Raw genomic sequence first — 19,984 nt, forward strand, 5'->3', positions numbered from 1 at the left:
CACTCATTAAATACCTGTGTTTCAATATACACAAGATCAAGTTATCTTTAACCTTATTATAATATGATTCAATTCTTTTTTTTTCATTTTGTAGACGTTGAACCACCTTCCATAGAACAATGTCCAAATACCTTAATGTTCTATCCTGGTAATAACAAAGACACAGCCGTTATCTTCTGGAACAGACCAGTTGTGGTAGACAATAAAGACAAGGGATTGGAACCTACACAAATATTAGGTCCACCACCAGCCTCCGAACAAGGAGTTAATACGTATACTATCAAGTATACAGTTCAAGATTTAGCAGGCAACGAAGGGGAGGAGTGCTCATTTGACATTGTGATTAAACGTGAGAAATAACTTACTTTTTCTTATATTAATTCATTATAATTTTGTGTTTTAGTGGAGTTTTCGGTTCTTCCAAGGCTACCTATATCAAAGTTATAAAAAGATTGGCTATCGATCAGCAATTTGTAAAAGTATAAATATAACAATCTCTCTCTCTCTCTCTTTCTCTCTCTCAATTCAACTATAATCAATTATTACTAGTAGTCATATTACATTATAGCATATTTAGTACGGAGCCATGCTTTTTCCATACAGAGAAAGGTTTTTCTAGAATAGCGATGTGGATGAAAAATCCTTCACTGGACTTCATATCTTCAGCGCTGGTGTTTACTTCTTCGACTTTAACATTACATCTCAAGCATTTACATTTTCAGCGTTAGACTTTACATACATAGCGCTGAAGTTTAAATATTCAGCACTTGTTTTACCTTGTTTACTTGTGCTTAGCGCAGGACTTTATATCTTCAGTCCTAGATTACATCTGTAGCTCTAAACCTAAAAAAATCATAACCCCTTTTCTGTATGTGACCAACAGAGATTCAACCACTTACATTTCATATTCCATTTATCTAAGTTTACACAATATATTTTTGTACTTTATTTTATTAACTTTCACGCATGTTTATTCTGCATTTTAACACGATAAACTTTAATTTCATATTGTTCTTTACAGAACTGAGATGTCCTAAGTTATATCCACTTCCTTATATGAAGTTAAACTGTACAGGAACAAGGCGTGGTTCTGAATGTTCTTTTTCATGTCAAGATAACTCAGTTTTAGTCGGTCAAAGAAATACCTATTGCAAAAGAAATGGAGAAGATCCCTACGCAAAATGGGCTATGGATTACCAACCCTTCTGTGAATGTAAGATTTCCTCTTTTGCTACTGTCATTTGATAAAAACATGATGATTGTTTGCAGTTAAACCTGCTCAAGAGATAACAATCCCATGTATTATGCAAAAACCGGTGTTATAAGAACATTAATTTTAGGTCCCTCTGTAGTGCATTTCATATAGATTAAACTGTATGTAAAGATCACCTCTCCCTTAAGTGGTTTCTTGAAACAGGTTTTACTGTTCATTGTGATTATTACAGGTTATCTAAGTATAATCCTTAATTATGATACACAAGACAGAAATGTATTTATTTTCATTTGATTCAAAACCTCATAAGACGTATATAAAGACAAACAAGAGTTGAGTATGTCTGCTTGTTTATTTGATTTTGAAATTACCTTTACGTAAAAACAGTTTGGAAATGAATTTTAAAATTTCAATCAAATTTCAGTATCTAACGGTTGTCCAGATCTTACACCACCGGATAATGGAGCCATTGCATGTGATGTATGGGTTGGTGGTCGCTATTGTCACCCCTTGTGTTCTCAGGGATATTCTGTTCTTTCTTCGTTACCAAATTTCTTGATTTGCCAGGACAATGGCATTTGGACAAACCACAACAAACTGAAGGACTGTTTTGGTAAGTACGGCTTCCACGAGGTAAAATTCAATATTTTCAAATGGATTGAAATCATATCAAAACAGGTAAATTGTCAATCGGAAACTCTGAAAAAAGGTATTACAAAAATACCGAACTCCAATGTTAATTAAAAAAAGAGGAATCAAACGTTAGACTTTATCATCCAACGGAACGAATGGGAAACAACTGTCATATTCCTGACTTGGTATAGGGATTTTCCTATAAAATTAAGAAAATGGTTAATTAAACCAGGTTTTACAGCCATTTGTTTGACAATTGTTTAATTTCATTACAGCATTGTTTTTCACAATTACATACTTTCACATGACTTTGTAACTGAATATAACGGACATATATGGTACATGTACGTTAACAATTACTATCCGCTTAACTATGCAAAGTATTGTTCATTTTTGGCAGATACATCAAACTCCAGACGTAGATATGTTACTATGGAAGCTGAGTTCTATTTCACGGGAAACTGCAACGATCCAACAACTCAGGCCGAGATAAAGGAAAAATATATGACTGCAATAACAAATTCCAATTCCTTTCTAGTAAAGAAAATGTGCATGACTCCTGAATGCAATATTGGAAACGTCAAGGTATTTCATTTAAACACAACACAAACACATACACGTTTAATTATTACTGACCAAAGTTGACATCATAGTATTTGTGTTAAAACTTTTGTCATTTTCAAATAAACAAGATGATGGCAAAAGTTGGCAAAAATGGTATCATATGCAAAAAAGGTTTTTTCACAATATATGTAAAGGCCAATCTAGGGCATGTAATTGCAATATTTGTTTTTGAATTGCAAACTAGGCTCCAGGTGTTTTTTTTTTTAGAAAAAAATAGTTTTACTTGAGATACTAGTATCATACACATGTGCAGTATCGATTGATTCGCAGCTTCATATATTTGCTTTCATCGTATTGCTTTGCACACTTGAGGCAACTTTCTTCTCTTTAGATATTATATTATTAATGAGATTTTGTATAACTTTCTGCATACAGGTAATTTGTCCAACAACATCAAAGAAAAGATCAACAGATAATATGATTATAAATACAGACATATCTTTCGAGTCTGGAAATGGTACACTAACATCACAGCAATATGAAACTGAAGTGAATACTTTTACTGAATTTATGAATTCTCTAGAGACAGAACTAAAATCAGACAACTTTACTCTCGTCATAAATGACCAGCATGCTCATCTTCTCGAAATGACAGCAAACGACTTAGAACTAGATTGTCCTGATAATTCTGTTCCTGTATTCAGTACTATAGTTGCCTGCGGTAAGTGGACTGACCATTTGCGACGTGTTTAGTTGATAATTCGTTAATAATGGTATCACAAACCCAGCTTCGCCGATGACATGATTTATAACCTATATATTTTAAACTTTCTTTTATAAATTTAGACATTATTAAGAAACTAAGGTTCCAACTTCCTTAGGTAAAGTTGCCGTTTTGATATTCCTTTTAGGCTTTTTTGGTTATATAGCATCTTGAATATTTATTCAACCCTGGCACTCAAAGAATTGGTTTTGAGCGTTACTAATGAATCTTAATCCAGCGCTGCAGACACACCAAATTTATAAGGTATTATTTTGCAGAATTTTATAAATTAAAAAAATCTGTTGAAATAGGTAATAAATTTTCATTATGTAGTTATATCAAAAGGTATTTGGGCCTATTTTTATCTTTCAAATCTACATACTCTATAAACATCATAACCATGATTATTATAGACTCTTTAATGCAGTTGTTATCCTATCTTACTGATTTTGTTTTTAAATATTTCTTTATTTCTTTATTATTATTAGTGCAATGCCCACCTGGTACATTTTATGACGGCAGTTCAAAAACCTGTAGTACCTGTTTCAGAGGTTCATACCAACCACATTCTGCTCAGGATGACTGTACCCCTTGTCCCTTTACCCAAACAACCGCAAGAATTGGAGCTATTGATGTATTGGAGTGTGAAGGTACTCTTATTTGTAATAACTGAAGAACGGTTAAGAAAGTATTTGAGAACTGGGATACTCAAAGTCGCTAGAAAAAAAGTTTCGCGTTTTAATATTTTGATAAAAAGTTCCCAAAAGTCGGAAATTAAGGAGACACACATTATTCAATGGCTTGAAATACTAACGGTTCTGTTTTTTTTAACAAAAATGAATAAAAATAAATAAACAAATATAAAATCACTCATATTTATTTGCAAAGTGAAAAGTAATTAAAAGTCATATGCGCTTGTATAAAAGAAACTTTGCTATAGGTGCTGTATTGTAGATGCCTGTAAGCCTGGAACCTGGTCTTTGACTGGTGTCCCACCATGTGTAGAATGTGATGTTGGTTATTATGAGAGTAACTATGGTTCTACGGTCTGTAAACAATGTCCTGGAAATTATATTACATTGATGGAAAAAAGTGACAATGTGTCATATTGCGTTGGTAAGATATAAGAGTTTTTGCCATTATTTTTTAATTTTATTTTCGTAAATCAGAACTTGAGTAATTTCGATACTTGGTCAATTGTTGATGACAAAAATCAACAAGAACAGTCACTATATTTGAACACACTTTTCGATATAAATAAAATGGAATAAATACGGATTTAGGGTGGTTTAACAGTGGGCTATAATTGCCTACTACTGGTGGAAAGTGGTCTCATTGGCAATCACACCACATCGCCTCATTTTTGTATTAATATAAAATACGGAGATGTGGTATGATTGCCAATGAAACAATTATCCAACATAGTCCAAATGCCATTTTGACTACCTATACGTCACCGTAAGGCCAAAACAGTGAGCCAGCCCCATCCCTTATAGTCAACTAAGGCCTCGACATGTCAAATTTGGAACAATTTAAACAAAAAATCAGCAGCTTGATTTATGACAAAACCGTTAACGAAATTTGTTTATCTTATTAAAAAGTTAAGTCAATGATACATGCAATTTCAGATTTACTATCTTAACTCAAGTCGAAGTAAGTGTAGTGCAGATTTACCTATTCAAACTTGGGATGAATAAGAAGGTAACTAAACCATGAATGTTACATTTATAGGGATATATAATGTATTAAGATTTTAAACAAAGCTTTACCAAAGGAATTGATTTTTCATATGCATGAGATCGATCATGTTAAATGTTTTTTTCTTCAGATTATGATGTTGTTTTCCCGAACAGCACAGAACCTGCCTACACGGAGCTGCAAATTACTGATATTTCACTTCAAAAACCATTTGTGGTGACTTTTCATATACAATGTCAAACTACATGTCAGGGAACGTTTTTTCGTATGATTTCTTCTGCATCTGACCACATAGAATTGACTTCTAGTTTGTTTACTATCAACACGTAAGCCTGAATCTGTCATTTCGTTTTTTGCAAGTATGCTTCAATTCAGTATGTTGTGGTTAAACAAGTTGTAAAATGTATCGAATAATAAAAAAAAAACAAACAAAAGCAGAGAAAAAAAAAAAACAGAAATGAAAAAAAACAACGAAAAACAGGCAAACACAATAAAAAAAAACATCAACGAAATAAAATTATTGAGCACAAAACTAAAGCTATCAACTTGACGAACCCTGATCAAAATCGGTGCTATATTGGGGGCCATGGAAAGTTACAGCGAATTAAAAGCGGAAATGAGTCGAATTTGGTAAGGGTAAAAAAAATGTTCACCGCACATCGACTAAGCATTGTTGGTGCTTATTTAAAACGCAAACATTATTACATGTGTATGTGGTTTTTTTTTAATTTTATTTTGACAGAAACACGCATGTTGCTTTTGACAGTCTCGAATTTTCAAAGAAATGGTTTCACATTTCATTACATATTGGAAGAAATAAGAGTTCCTCATTTGTGGATGGAGAAATGCATAAAGCATATGAAAACAACATAGAGTTTTCTCAAAATGTTGACTTAAATATTACTTTAGGAGGTAGGTCCAATATTGTAGGTAAATGGCAAATAAAACTTTATTTAGAATGTCTTTAGTTGTTCGGTCAAAGAAATACGCAGTTCGTCAGGTGCCTTTAGCTAAAATTGTACCTGAAATAAATTTGGTTAAATCATTCCTAAATGTTTTGTTGTCTAGAAGCATTGAATCAGATGTATTTATTTGATTTAAGAAAACTTAAAAAGACAAAAATCGTTTTCAACTTCAATGGTTTAAGTATAGAAAAGATATGAAATCAAGAAACGTTTTTAAAGCAAATGATTTTTGTTAAACCCCAGTCACACAATCAATTCATTGCCAATAAAGTGAGTAAATACAATTAAAATCATGTAGATAAAAAGTTAAGACAAATAATGAACACTTTACATATATGAAACCTTACATGATTGACATTTCTAAAGGACAAACTCAATGTCATTTCCATTGCTAACTTTTTATTTTGCGCTGTGAATTATTGTTCACATTAGGTAGACCTTTATTTTGAAATACACATGATTCAAGAGAACAGCAAACATGATTTTTCTTCTTCTTCAGGAGATGACTTTATAGGAGCCATTTCACAGTTTAGCATAGTTTCACAGCAGGAGTACACAAATAATGAACATTTGTATTCGAAATGCGATAGTGAAGGTGTGCCTTCTGGAATCGTCAATTGGAATGAGTTTGCTTATAGCAATTTAATAAATGGCTACATTAACATCCCCTCCAAATGTGATGGCAAGTATTAATTAATTTGCTGTTGGTTATTTATAACCATATTGCAACAAAGTTACTTTGAAAGAATCAGATATAATTTGAGCACTTTCATATTTTAAGAATGAACGATTAAGGTGGAATCATTTCAATTTTCATGCAACTTAAATATAAATCTTCGAAAAATGCAGGTTCCAGAATCACTTTTTCGCAGTCTTAAATAGGTTTTATATTATGAATTATTTGTTCTGGTACCGATTTATGTGGACTATGTGTTATTTTAGCTCAATAGATGTAGATTCTCTCTTATTTTATTTATTTATGTATGTGTTTACAGTGGTACAGTTTGTCATAAACAAATACACAATTTTTTGACTACAACTGTTTTTTACTGATCTGGCAAATCTCCTTTATTACAGAACAAGGCTTCAATGGCCAAGAGATTTGAGTAATATATCTACAGTGACCACTAGTCTGTATACACTGAGGTTCTGAGTTCAAATTCGGCTCGTGGGAACTCCGGCTTCCACAAACAACAAAAACAAAAACTGGCCGCCATTATAAAATCATGTGTGCTTAAAAAAGATCTAATGCCAACAAGCAATTAACCGATCGATTATGTCAAATACTTAAATGACGTCAGAGTCGATTTATGTCCTTAAGAAAAAAATTTACAAAAATACCGAACTCTAAGGAAAATTCAAAACGGAAAGTCCTTTATCAAATAGCAAAAATCAAAAGCTCAAACACATGAAACGAATGGAAAACAACTGTCATATTTTTTACTTGGTACAGGCATTTCCTTATGTAGAAAACGGTGGATTAAACCGGTGGATTAAACCAGGTTTTATAGCTAACAAAACCTCTCACTTGTATGACATTATATTGACAATGTGTGAACAAAACAAACAGACACAATAGGTAAAAATGTCAAAAATTGGGGTACAGCAGTCAACATTGTGTTATTATCTTAATCACTAAAAAGAAAACAAATATGTCAACAACAAAAAACAAAATATCATAAGCTATCGCTCATATTGACAATTTCTGAAAGCTGTTATTCAGATGTATCCTAAAAAAAAAAGTTGGAAATGGTATTATAAATTTTGTTTCTTGTAAAGGAGAATTTTTGCGTGTTCCTTTTGAAATTTGTTATTGAATTCAGTTCAATTAGTCATTTGGTTATTTTGTTTCAGACTATGATGACTGTCAAATAAATCCTTGTGTGAATGGAAACTGTACTGACAAACTTGGAGGATACACTTGCGCTTGCGATACTGGTTTTACGGGCAGTAAATGTGATATAAATATTGATGACTGTGTTGCACATGCCTGCCAAAATAATGCAACATGTATAGATGAAGTCAATGATTATTCGTGTTCATGTGACTATGAGTATACAGGAGAGTTATGCGAAGTTGCAATGGGTAAGTACTTTCCGAAGACATCCTTGTCAATTACTCATATCAAAATGGTAACCTTAATTCAGGTAGAACTTTAATTCATTTCATTCGCTCAGCATTCTAAGTATTTTTCTCAGCATCTTGCAAACATCAATTAATCAATATATCATTTGCTTAATCTATAATCTATAATGTATTAATAGACTGTATACAAAGTTTAATGTTTAAAAAGACATGTGGATATGCAGAAATGTTTACATCCACTTTATTTGAACTTTGGTGGATAGTTGTCTCATTGGCAATCATACCTCATCTTCTTATTTTTATATTGAATGTTATGAATGTATTGTTTTGATCAGGGAACTTGATGCATTTGCTTTTAATGAATATAATTGTTTTGTTTAAGTTGACGGCAGTTGGTCTGACTGGGATAACTGGACAGAATGTTCTGCAAGTTGTGGTAACGGAACAATCCAACGTCAACGGGCATGCGCAGATCCACTTCCAGATAATGGAGGAAAAGTATGTGAAGGACCAGATACAGAAATTGAAGTCTGCAGCTTAGAACCTTGTAGAGGTACCGTCTGGTCTTTTTGTCAATACAGTGTTGAGTATAAAATGTCAATGCATGCGTATTTGTTTGGTTTTTTTTCTCCATATTTTCAGTAAATCTTGCGTTTTTGTTCAGCATAAAATCTACGTCAGCACGTTGTTTTCTATATTTGATTTCTTAGCTTAGATAAAAAAAAAAGTCTACAATTTACGACGTGTCAATGTGTTTTGTGAACAAAAAACGTCATAGATGTGTTAATGAAGTTGTCAAAATTAATATCAGGTGTTAAAATTGTCGTAATTAATCAGAATTGGGGAACTGTTTTGTATTCCGTATTTTACTTTCGATTTTACAAAAGTAATGACCTGTTTGTTACAGACGAGAGGCGAAGGATGATAACGGGAACTCATAAGTCGGAAACAAACTGTCAACGTAGAACGATTAAAAGACAAACAACAGTACACAAAACATAAAGACTGAGCAACACGAACCCCATAACAAACCAGGGGTGATCTCAGGTACTCCGGAAGGGCAAGCAAATCCTGCTCCACATGTGGCACCCGTCGTGTGGCTCATTTAAGTAATATCATTATCTTACGTTTTAAATTACTTTCTAGGGAAAGTTTATCAATTAAATGATATGATGTCCCGATGTCATATTACATAAGAAAATAATCATGGTCTCACTATATCTTATAGAATGCACAGAGCTAGTTGAACCAAGTAACTCTTCCTTGATATGTGTTAACAACAGCAACACAATAACATGTGTACTAAATTGCGACGAAGGATTTGACTATGACCATGATGTGAAGGACGAATATGTTTGCGGAAACGAAACATATTACTACTGGGACTTTCAGACGAATAATAACCCGTATGGTCGACTACCATATTGTACAGGTAATCAGATCGGTTGTTGGGAGTGTACATATCATACGTATAGATATAATTGCATTGTAAAGTAATTATAAGTTTACATACACATATTTAAATATACTTTCACCTCCAATTTGAAAAAAACACATGCTACTTAAAACAGATCTTCGGTTAATATCCATTGTCTGCTAAAGTAACCGTAATTAGTAAATTGAAGTGATATCCTCAAAAATATTTATAACATGGACGTTGATAGGGTGAATTATGTGTTCTGGTCTGTGCGTCTGTTCGTTTGTCCGTACGTTCGTTCAATATTATGTTATTTTTGGAGTTTGATGGTAAATCATGAATTTATGGTCATATAAATGCATGAACAAACTTGAAACTTTGTACACATTGTCATTATGATAAAATAAAAAAATGATTTGGACCCAGATTTTGTTGATCACTGAACATTAAAATGAGATTGTGCGAGCGAGACATGATGTTTTGTGAACACATATTCATATTAGTTATAATTTATGAAAGCCCAACTACAGATTTACTCTATTATCTATTAAAAATTGAAAGATTATACAGAGGCGGAATAGTCAGACGACAGCATGACTAAATTAAAAGAATTGATGTTATACTTTTTATAAATCATGATTAAATATTTTACACGCATATTTGAAAATGATTTATATTAATTTCAGAGGTTGTTCATTCATTCAAAATGCACGTTGATCATACAGCGCATTACGACTTGGGGGGATGTGATACGCCATCCACTGCTGATATCGAAAACAAAATAACGGCTAGAATTGAGTCAGCTACACAGCAACTTACATGTGTGACATCAAACATGTGTACCATGTCAAGCAATGAGGTTATAAATTGCGGTATTTCACGGAAGAAACGAGACACTAGCACTTTTGTTGGTTTTACAGTAAAATTAACATGTGATACCACTACACGTAAGTCACTTATTATAAGTAACCAAATGAACAGAACAAATTATTTAAACAAAACTCTTTATCTATGTCACTACAGAAATAGTTTTAAAAAGTAGAATAACAAAAATATCGAACTCCAATGAAAATTAAAAACAGAAAGTCCCTTAACAAATGGCAAAATCAAAAGCTCAAACACATCAAAAGAATGGAAGACAACTGCCATATTCCTGACTTGGTACAGGTATTTCCTCAAAAAGGACATGAGCATGATTCTTTATATCATATTATGATAAAATCTTTACAAAGTCAGGAAAAAAGCCCCCAGGCGATATCACAAAAGAAACGACTTCAATACATGAACATATTTTTATTGAATATAAAAATATAATTAAGTACGTATGATTGTTACTCATGTATAATAGAAGCAATTTAAATTTCAGACGGAACAGAGACCTGTTTTTACGCATTAGAAGACGCTGTTAAAGAATTAGAAGAACTGGAAAATCGAAATGAGTTAGATCTTCCACACAATAGTATTATATATAAAATTGTACAGAATAGTTCTTCATCAGACGGCAGCTTAAATTGTCCATCCGGAACAATTCCTTTTATTGCATATTGCGGTAATTATTTTTCATAGCTATCGCTATGAAAGAAACAGTTATTTTGACATTTTGTTTTTACTTCACTTTTTGCATACAACAATCTGTATCTTGACCAAGTCACTATATACAGTGTTTGTAGACTGTTGTTTGTCTTTTCGTCGATTATTTCCTTCGTTTTTTTTTGTCATATTTTTGTCGGTGTTTCTTCGACTTATGAGTTAAGATTCTCCATATAGAATCTTCCTTTTCAATCAATTATTTTACAAGAAACTTAGCTTTCGATCTTTTTATGATAAAGAAACGATATGTTGCGATCTTCTCTGTTTTTAGAAAACAGAATGGAAAACGGACGGGAAGGTAATTCTGCATTACATATGATTCTTTAAGTTATTTCAATTTGCTCTCCTTTAAATTTGTTCTTATTATTGGTTTTACACTAATTCTAAAACGCCTTCCCACACGTACCGGCATCCAAATCATTTGCTAATTTAATGTTCAGAACAGACCATGGGTTGACTAGGGTATAGAAATATGGTCATCCCTGGATTTCTCCCATCGGTCAATAAAAACTATGATAAAAAAGGACGTCCGTATGGATGCGTGGAATATATGATATAAGCTGCATGCGGTCGGAATGGAGACATTAAACCCAAAAGACCCATGTAGGGTAAATACCATGCACTTTAAAGAATACTGCCAACAGCCCTTTGTGTTTTCCGTATGTCGCCAGTTGCACGGCATTATTTTTGACACTTTCCAACACACTTATTTTCCAGTGACACTTAATTAGTTTGAATCTATGATATTCTACTAATATAGCCTTAGATTTGTAAATTCGGAAATCCTGTGGTACTTATGTAACCTTAATACACCTGTATTAAAGCTGCAGGGTGTGCAAGGTATCAAAAAAATGTAAAAATGTACGTCTTTACGGGTTTTTGAGTAAATAACTAATTCATAGTCAAAATAAGTTATTCACGCCTACGAAATGTCGATAAAAAGGGAGAGAATATACCATAGGAAGGATAATTCAATTTCATTTTTATTTAATGGAAAATTTGATGTCCATTTAGTGTAAAAGAAATGTTAATTTAAAAAAAAACTATTAATTGACTTTACATTTAGAGTACAAAACTTAACCTGTTAAAAAGCTCACTTCAAAATTGTTACACTTGAGATAAGTGTACTTACAATTTCAAACTATATAAAACGAAAGATGTATTGTCCTTTGGTCTTTGGTTAATTCATGTCTCATTGGTAATCATACACCATATCTATGTATTTGGTAAACTATAAATACCCATGAGTTGATAATTATCTAAGTCCTTCCCTCACATACCATTAAAGACAACGACTGTTAAACTATTGTCCAAAGATAGCTATAGAAATTACCTTCTGATGGTTCTTTCAAGAAAAAAAATCACGTCTCCGTGTTTAAAAAAATATGGTATTGTTCCAAGTAGATTATGTCTCATTAAAAGTCAATTTTGCTTTAAAATTCAAGATAATTGCCAAGTTTACTGTCAAAATTAAATTTAGATTTCTTGCATCGGTATTGATTTTTGTTATACTCTTTCGTACATCAAATATTATATCTGAAAGCAGGTAGGTTCATAATTACACAATACAATGTAACCATTGCCAAATGCCTTATATATGCATTCTATGCAATTTGAAATTCTTTGCTTCTCATTCTAGTGCCTTGTAGCATTGGTCATTACTATTCCAATGACGAATGTCTGTCGTGTGCTATAGGAACATATCAAGATCAAACCGGTCAAACGTTCTGTTTTTCATGTCCTAAGGGAATGACAACGGAAGGAACGGATTCTGTATCTATTGATGACTGTAATGGTATATATGATAAACAAAAATATGAATGAATAAAATTTTAGTATTTATTCTCCTCTTTTAACAAAAAGACCTTTTTTTCTCTTCTTATGTGTATTTCCCTGACAATATTTTCAAATTCGCTATTTACACTTAAACCGGATTGATATTGTTAGATCAAGGGCTTATGAAATATTTTAGACTTTCAAATAAAAGTGAAATTTGGTATGATTTTACGTTTTTTTGTAAATTTCCATACGAAACATGCTGAAAGGTTTCTCTTCATTTGATTTGGAAGTAATTCGTGTTGCCTAGCAACTTAGTTCAACACATTTAATCTGTTTGCTGTTTAAATGATAAATCATGTGATTATAAATTGGTAACATTGACTGTGGAAATATAAAAGGTATAAATGTGTTTATGTTGTGGAATTGGAGTTATTAATAGCATATGATGCTTACTGTTGTCTAATATATGCTAATAATTGACATATGTCAAAAATGTATATTGGTATTCCAATTCATCCTTTCAAATATAAAACTTTATTTTTTATATTTCAGTACCTACACCAATATCTAGTGAGGAAAATAAGTGTGAGTATTTTTAATTTACATCTTTATTTTGAGCACAATTGTACAAATGAAATAAAAAATCCATACAAATTAAATGTTCTTGCGGTATTTTTTTATGAGAGGCTGTATGTTGATATCAACATGTGCATATATTTACGTATTCGAATATGTTGAGTGAGTGGCGTTTTGACACGACGTAAAGAGGACAACAGCAGTAATGAGAATTAATGAAGTTGTTTTGAAGAATACGAAGTTCTTCTTATCGAGATTATCCATGCTAAAATCTAGAAGTACATATGCTTGCTGAAGGAAAAGACATTTATATAAGTATGCGCATTTAAAGTTGTTTATATTGTTTAGCGATACAGATTTATGGTTAGTCCCTTTATAATTAAAAGTACGGGATATATGTGTTTTTTGTCAATGTACAATTTTAAACTTTTTGAGATTTTTTTTCTATCACATCATAGTTTATACGTTGAATTGATAACATTCAAAAATTTTTGAACTTGAACAGTTCCACTCCAAACTCGTTTAAGCTCTTGATCCGTATTTTTTTGTAATTAAAGTACGTTTCACAACAGTTAGTTGGACATATTGACACATAATTGACATATAATATAAACATGATAAAGATAACTCAAATTTGGGAACAAATATCAGATCGATTCTTATGATATAGTAATGTGTAAAACCACAAATATACAAGTTAAAAGATATTTTACCCTTTTATTTCAGTAAGCATTATTTTGGCAGTGTGTATCAGTATCCCAATCCTAGTCATCATAGTGATTGTCAATGTGGTAATTTGTAGACAAAATGGGTATGTTGCATAACTTAGTATTTATTTACTGTGTTCTGATAAAAAGATAACCGCAAACCAGCAACACGTCACGTATTAATTTAGAAACAATGAAATCGAATTTCATAACAGGTTGTACTGCATAAAAATTTAACTTTTATTCTATTCTAAAAAAAAGAAGATAATAGGTTGTACCTAGCCAATCTAAATTGCATTTGGAACTTACGCTCTAGCTTACAGAACTATTGTGTTTGTTGAGAACAACATTTATATGTTTCAATATTTTCAAGAAGAGTTTAGATTATTCAATGATTCCATCTATCTATTCATATCAAAGATAAATATCACTCGTCCTGTAGTCAAATTTTCAGCACTAACCGCTTCTTCTATAATATTTTGATAAATTTTACATTTGTTGTAGTTTTGTCAAATTTCGGATTCCACATTTTACAAGTTCAATGGTTGCTATAATCAATTGCTTTATTGTTACAATATCTACGTTTTTAAACAATCCTTTTTTGTATTTATACTCTCAAATGTATTTCAAACCATTGGTCTCAATGAAGGTTATTCCAAAACATGTGGCGTAAGGACGAAAATCGGGTTAATACCTTTTTAACAGTTACTAGCGACATTATAACTCTATCATAATCCCACATGTGCCGCTCCTCTGATAATTGAGTTTTCATTAATTGAACATTCTAGACAAAAAGATGGTCGTTTTTCATATATGTCTTGAATAAAGTATTTTGTTGATAAAAGATATGGAGTTCATTTTAACACTTTTTATTAACCTAAATGCCCAAAATCAGTTAAAAGAAGAAAACCACACACGACATCAGTTCAGTTCAAATTAATGTTATCAATTGTTTTAGCAATTTAAAAAAAAGTAAAATAACAAAAATACCGAAGTCCAAGGAAAATTCGAAATGAAAAGTCCCTTATCAAATGGCAAAATCACATCAAACGAATGGAAAACAACTGTCATATTTCTGACTTGGTACAGACATTTCCTTATGTAGAAAATGGTGGATTAAACCTGGTTTTATAGCTAGCTAAACCTCTCACTTATATGACAGTCGCATAAAATTTCATTATATTGACAACAATGCGTGAACAAAACAAATAGACATAATAGGTAAAAATGTCAAAAATAGGGGTACAGCAGTCAACATTGCGTTATTATCTTAATCACTATAAAAACAAACAAATATGGCAACAAAGAAAAACAAAATGGCATATGGACAAAGCACATAAGCAAAAATGAAAGACAGGAATACAAAAAAATAAGTGCGTTGTATTTGACAAAATCCAACATAGAACTATTTTTCCACATAAGTTTCATATATATTCAAGGATGTAACATTTTCTATTTATAGAATTTTCAAATCCTATAAAAAGAGATTTGAACAGAATGAAAGCAAAAAATTGAAAGGTAACTGTGATAAAGTTGGCAAGCCTCGAATGAACTCTAAAACAATGTAAGTATTCAAACGATTATGAACATAAACTCATAATAGATACCATGTTAAAAATTGTGTACGTCAAACTCGCGTTTCATCTACAAAAGACTCATCAGTGACGCTTGAATAAAAAAGTTAAAAAGGCAAACAAAAGTACGAAATTGAAGAGCATACAGTAACCCAAAATTCCAGAAGATTTGCCAAATACATCTAAGGGAATATATTCCTGGTGTAGAAATCCGTACTATTTCGAAAAAAATAGGTCTATGGTAATAAATTTCGGGTGTAGAAATCCTTGCTTTTTCGAAAAATTCAAAGTTTTGTAAACAGTTAATCTATAATTATACCCATATCAATGATAATTCATGTCAATACAGAGGTGCCGACTATTGTTCTGATGAGATCCTCGGAGAGGACACCTCATCCAGCAGTGGCATCGACCCAGTGGTTGGAAATAAACTCATCATGGTATCTTCTTGTTCAGTTGCAACACGTAAAAATATTTCGATTCCACATATATTTGTTTATTTGTTGACTCTAATAGATAGTGGCAGTCGTGGATGGTACAATCAATATTGTCATGATATCGAAATTTTGAATTAAATCGATTAAGACGCACCCGTCTATCTCCTTTTGTAGTTCATGCGGTATCGGTGTAAGATACATATTAGTATATCAGAAGATAATTAATATTTTGATGTACCTTAACAGGTTTGTCGTAAGAGGAAGCATTAGAAAATTGAAGCCGCCTTAAACTTTTCAATCTTCAAATCTCATTTCTGATATGTAGAAATAAAATTAACGGTACCCCTTTTTCTACACCTAATGCGCATTTTGACAATTAATGTTTCTACAGTGATGGTCGAACCAAAATATTTGAAAATCCAACTTGAATACAAATATTAAAAACCTAAGGGAATGAAAATAGGACAAATGTATAGCCAAATACGAACGAAGAATAAGATACATGCATGAGGGAGATCCTTAAATCATTTACAAAACTTTTCTCAACAGCAAATTTCAATAAAACGATATCCGTATTTTCATTCCAGTGCCGAATTACTTAAGGATTTGCAGTCCACAAGTAGAGATATCATATCGTAGTAGAAATGATAAAATCAATGTTCTGCTGTACACAAAAGAGTCTAAAAATTTATTTGGATAAAAAATAAACGGCCAACGTAATACATCTTATATTGTCATAGAGGTACATAAATTGATATGGTATATAGAATTTTTTCAAGCTGCTGTTTTTAGTTATTACATCAATATACAACTTATATCTCCCACATATTTTATAATATCGCCTCCAAACTTCTGATCTCCACTGTACCTGATGAAGATAAATAAAATCACACGTTTAGCATACTTCGCTCAATATCATTCTTTTCTTTTACAAAATTATCAAATATACATCTTTAACTGTTGTAATTGTTTTTATTTTAGAACAACTATTCAAAGTAGCTACTTTAGTAATGATGGATTTGAATTTGACACAATCACGTTAGGAATAAGCTCTCTGCCTCCCGTTAGCTATTCTTTATCCCCAACAAAACCGAGGCACGGCGAGGCAAAACAGATTTCGAATCTATCGGAGGATGAACATTGGCGGCCAATTCAGCGGAGAGAATGTTGGACACCAGAACCTATGAATAGCATTGAAGTTGATTGTTGATAATAAAACGATATTACATCAGCTGATATCAAAATAATAGTTCGTCTGAACATTTCGTTTAAAAATAATTCTTCTTCGTGTTGCTGGACATCATTAGTCGTTTATGTTACATATTTTTGTTTTCAAATGGTAAATAAAATGTTTAAACAAGACTACATCTGTCACTACTATGATTGCCGTTTTAATGTTTTAAGATTTTTTTTACATGAAAAAACATTCACTCGAGGCATTTTTTTTTTAAACAAGGTGACATACAAAAATCTAATACTCCGCAAAGCTATTTTCATTGACTACTAAAAAGTGGATAAAATAACAAATTACCAGGATGGCAACCAAAGATCATAAGTGGAAGAAGGGTAAATAAAAGCATGGCAATATAACAAAATTCCAATTTATTAACTTGATATGGTATATGACGTCTTTGATGGTGTTTTTTTTTATACAGAAACAGTCATTCCTTTTCCGTTCTAAATGAAATAATGTATTCTAAGCATTAACGTTAACATAACATGTTAAGCACATTTTATCCGAGTCAAACTTTAGTAAGTTAAAATAAAGTCAACCACAGTTCAACGTTGATTCAAAGTTTGTACTTCAATGTGGAATTTGTTAAACTGTTATTTTAGTGATTAAAATTTTATAAAAGATTGTGAAAGGTTTCTTAAATGTCTCAAATGAAAAAAAAAAAATTCTTTCTGTATATTAGAAATCTAAATCGGTCTACTTTCATTAAATAATCAGATTACCTTCTTCGTAGAGAGAGATAATAGATTATAGAAAATAGTAAGTTTTAGAATTACATGTACCTTTATTTTGCTTAACATACATATTTTTCCCCGTTTGAATGGTTTTACACTAGTAATTTTTGGGGCCCTTTAAAGCTTGCTGTTCGGTGTGAGCCAAGGCTCCGTGTTGAAGACCGAACTTTGACCTATATCGGTTTACTTTTATAAATTTTGACTTGGATGGAGAGTTATCTCATTGGCACTCATACCACATCTTCTTATATCTATAGTCTACAAAATATTTCACGTGGACCCTAGATAGCCTTAGCATTTTATTTCAAAATAAAACAATTTACATCGAAATAGGTTGACAATGTGTATATATTCAGATGTTTGAACGATGAGGGTTAGTGAATTAAAAACAAGTTCATGCAACACAAAAAATGAAGTGAAAAAAAAACTAATTAAATGTAAGAAAAAACTTTGTAATAATGACAAGCTGATGCAAGAAACACGGATTTAAATTTACAGAAGATGTCTTCCTACATTTTGATATTGGTAAATATTGAAAAATTATCATGTTGTAAGGTTAACAAGGTGAGTCTGGAATAGTTGAACTGCGATTTTGGAGAGAGCTGACATTGTCTACTTTTGAGGCGACCATCTACATTTTTAAGTGTTTTCTGCTGGAGTACAACCTTAACATGAATATAAGTTTTAGTCAAACTAGCGACAGATATACTTGTCTGAAAAAAAGTATGACAAAAAATGCCGAACTCTAAGGCAAATTCAAAAGAGGAAGTAAAAAAAAACTGACAAAAACAAACTTAATCAATCAACTATACAAGTAAAAAACAATTGTCAAAAGGAAAACAATAAAAAAAAAACCTATCTTGGTACAGGCATTTTTACGAACGAAATTGTGAGATATCCCTGGTTTTATAACTAGCTAAAACACTCACTTGTATGACAGTGTTTTATAGTTCCGTTATATTGAAAAAAATGGGTGAGCATCCCAAACACACACAATTGGTCAATGTGACAACAACTGGGATCCAGCAGCCAAAACTGTGCAAACATAAATCACAGAAACACAACACAACTGACCAAAAAACCCAAGCAAACACACAAACCAATCCAACAAGGACGCAAACAAAAAAGATGTAGTATATAGCAAAGTGTACCGATAATGACGTCAACAAAAAAAGTTTTGTCGTTGATTATGCATACCGTATATACTATATACACATTCTAGATGAAGTAAAAATTAAGTAAATATAAATGCAAGGGTAAACAAAATATAAACAACACTGTAAAAGCCACTTGTGTCCGAATCGCTCATCAGGATCCACCTACACCAGGAACGCCAAAAGTAATTATACCCTATAGCGTGATGTTCAAATATCGAGTCACGTCAAAAGTCATAATACCGAAAGAAACATAATAGCACGAAGACAGATAACGGGGAAACTAAAGTAAGATAAACAGATACACAACTCCAGCACCTAGAATCTATTACTCAAGACAATCTTGCATTATTTATGAAGTTTAGTGGTTGACCGCTATGGAATATATTTCACAGATGGCGACGGATATGTTCTAATTTTCGTAACTACAATCCCGTCCTCTTTTCTTTCAATGTGACCTACCGCTTAAGACTTATCACCGGGTTTGTGCTTGCATGAACAACACGACGGTTAACACTAGTGGAGGATGTGCTTACCCTTCCGGAGCATCTGAAATCACCCCTGGTTTTTTGTTGCGTTTGTATTGCTTAGGCTTTAGTCTTCCATGTTGTTTTGTGTAGTGTTGTTTGTCGTTTTGTCGATTTTTCGATTTTGCCATGGCTATTTGAGTTTGTTTTCGACTTATGAGTTTGAATATCTCTTTGGTATCTTTCGCCTCTCTTTAATATTTTGATTATGAAGAATTCGTTTGTATTACAGCAAGTTCTGTGCGTTTGACTTGACGGAAACCCACCTTTTTACAGCAAAGCAGCACAAATAGTTTCGGTCATGATCGTTTTGTAGATTATTCTATTATCTGAA

General features: G+C 32.0%; 1 protein-coding gene across 9 annotated transcripts in view; it reads left to right on the top strand.

The window, feature by feature from the left end:
- Positions 1-19,984, top strand: part of LOC127708917 (sushi, von Willebrand factor type A, EGF and pentraxin domain-containing protein 1-like) — a 271,696-nt gene that overhangs the window by 19,998 nt on the left and 231,714 nt on the right. For 2 of the 9 annotated variants that reach the window (XM_052214092.1, XM_052214086.1), the window contains exons 9-25: positions 95-349; positions 1,022-1,213; positions 1,638-1,826; positions 2,247-2,431; positions 2,846-3,131; positions 3,662-3,823; positions 4,128-4,289; positions 5,002-5,197; positions 5,614-5,783; positions 6,336-6,518; positions 7,691-7,921; positions 8,304-8,474; positions 9,150-9,353; positions 10,025-10,285; positions 10,705-10,887; positions 12,568-12,723; positions 13,260-13,292. In XM_052214092.1, the coding sequence (XP_052070052.1) occupies positions 95-349; positions 1,022-1,213; positions 1,638-1,826; positions 2,247-2,431; positions 2,846-3,131; positions 3,662-3,823; positions 4,128-4,289; positions 5,002-5,197; positions 5,614-5,783; positions 6,336-6,518; positions 7,691-7,921; positions 8,304-8,474; positions 9,150-9,353; positions 10,025-10,285; positions 10,705-10,887; positions 12,568-12,723; positions 13,260-13,292 (3,219 nt within the window). Of the gene's footprint in view, positions 1-94; positions 350-1,021; positions 1,214-1,637; positions 1,827-2,246; positions 2,432-2,845; positions 3,132-3,661; positions 3,824-4,127; positions 4,290-5,001; positions 5,198-5,613; positions 5,784-6,335; positions 6,519-7,690; positions 7,922-8,303; positions 8,475-9,149; positions 9,354-10,024; positions 10,286-10,704; positions 10,888-12,567; positions 12,724-13,259; positions 13,293-14,009; positions 14,095-15,452; positions 15,555-16,982; positions 17,364-19,984 lie in introns of those variants that run through there. The other 7 variants (XM_052214084.1, XM_052214085.1, XM_052214088.1 and 4 more) reach the window with 7 other exon arrangements.

The sequence above is a fragment of the Mytilus californianus genome, unplaced genomic scaffold (genome assembly GCF_021869535.1).
Source record: "Mytilus californianus isolate M0D057914Y unplaced genomic scaffold, xbMytCali1.0.p SCAF_7, whole genome shotgun sequence".
Classification (NCBI taxonomy): domain Eukaryota; kingdom Metazoa; phylum Mollusca; class Bivalvia; order Mytilida; family Mytilidae; genus Mytilus; species Mytilus californianus.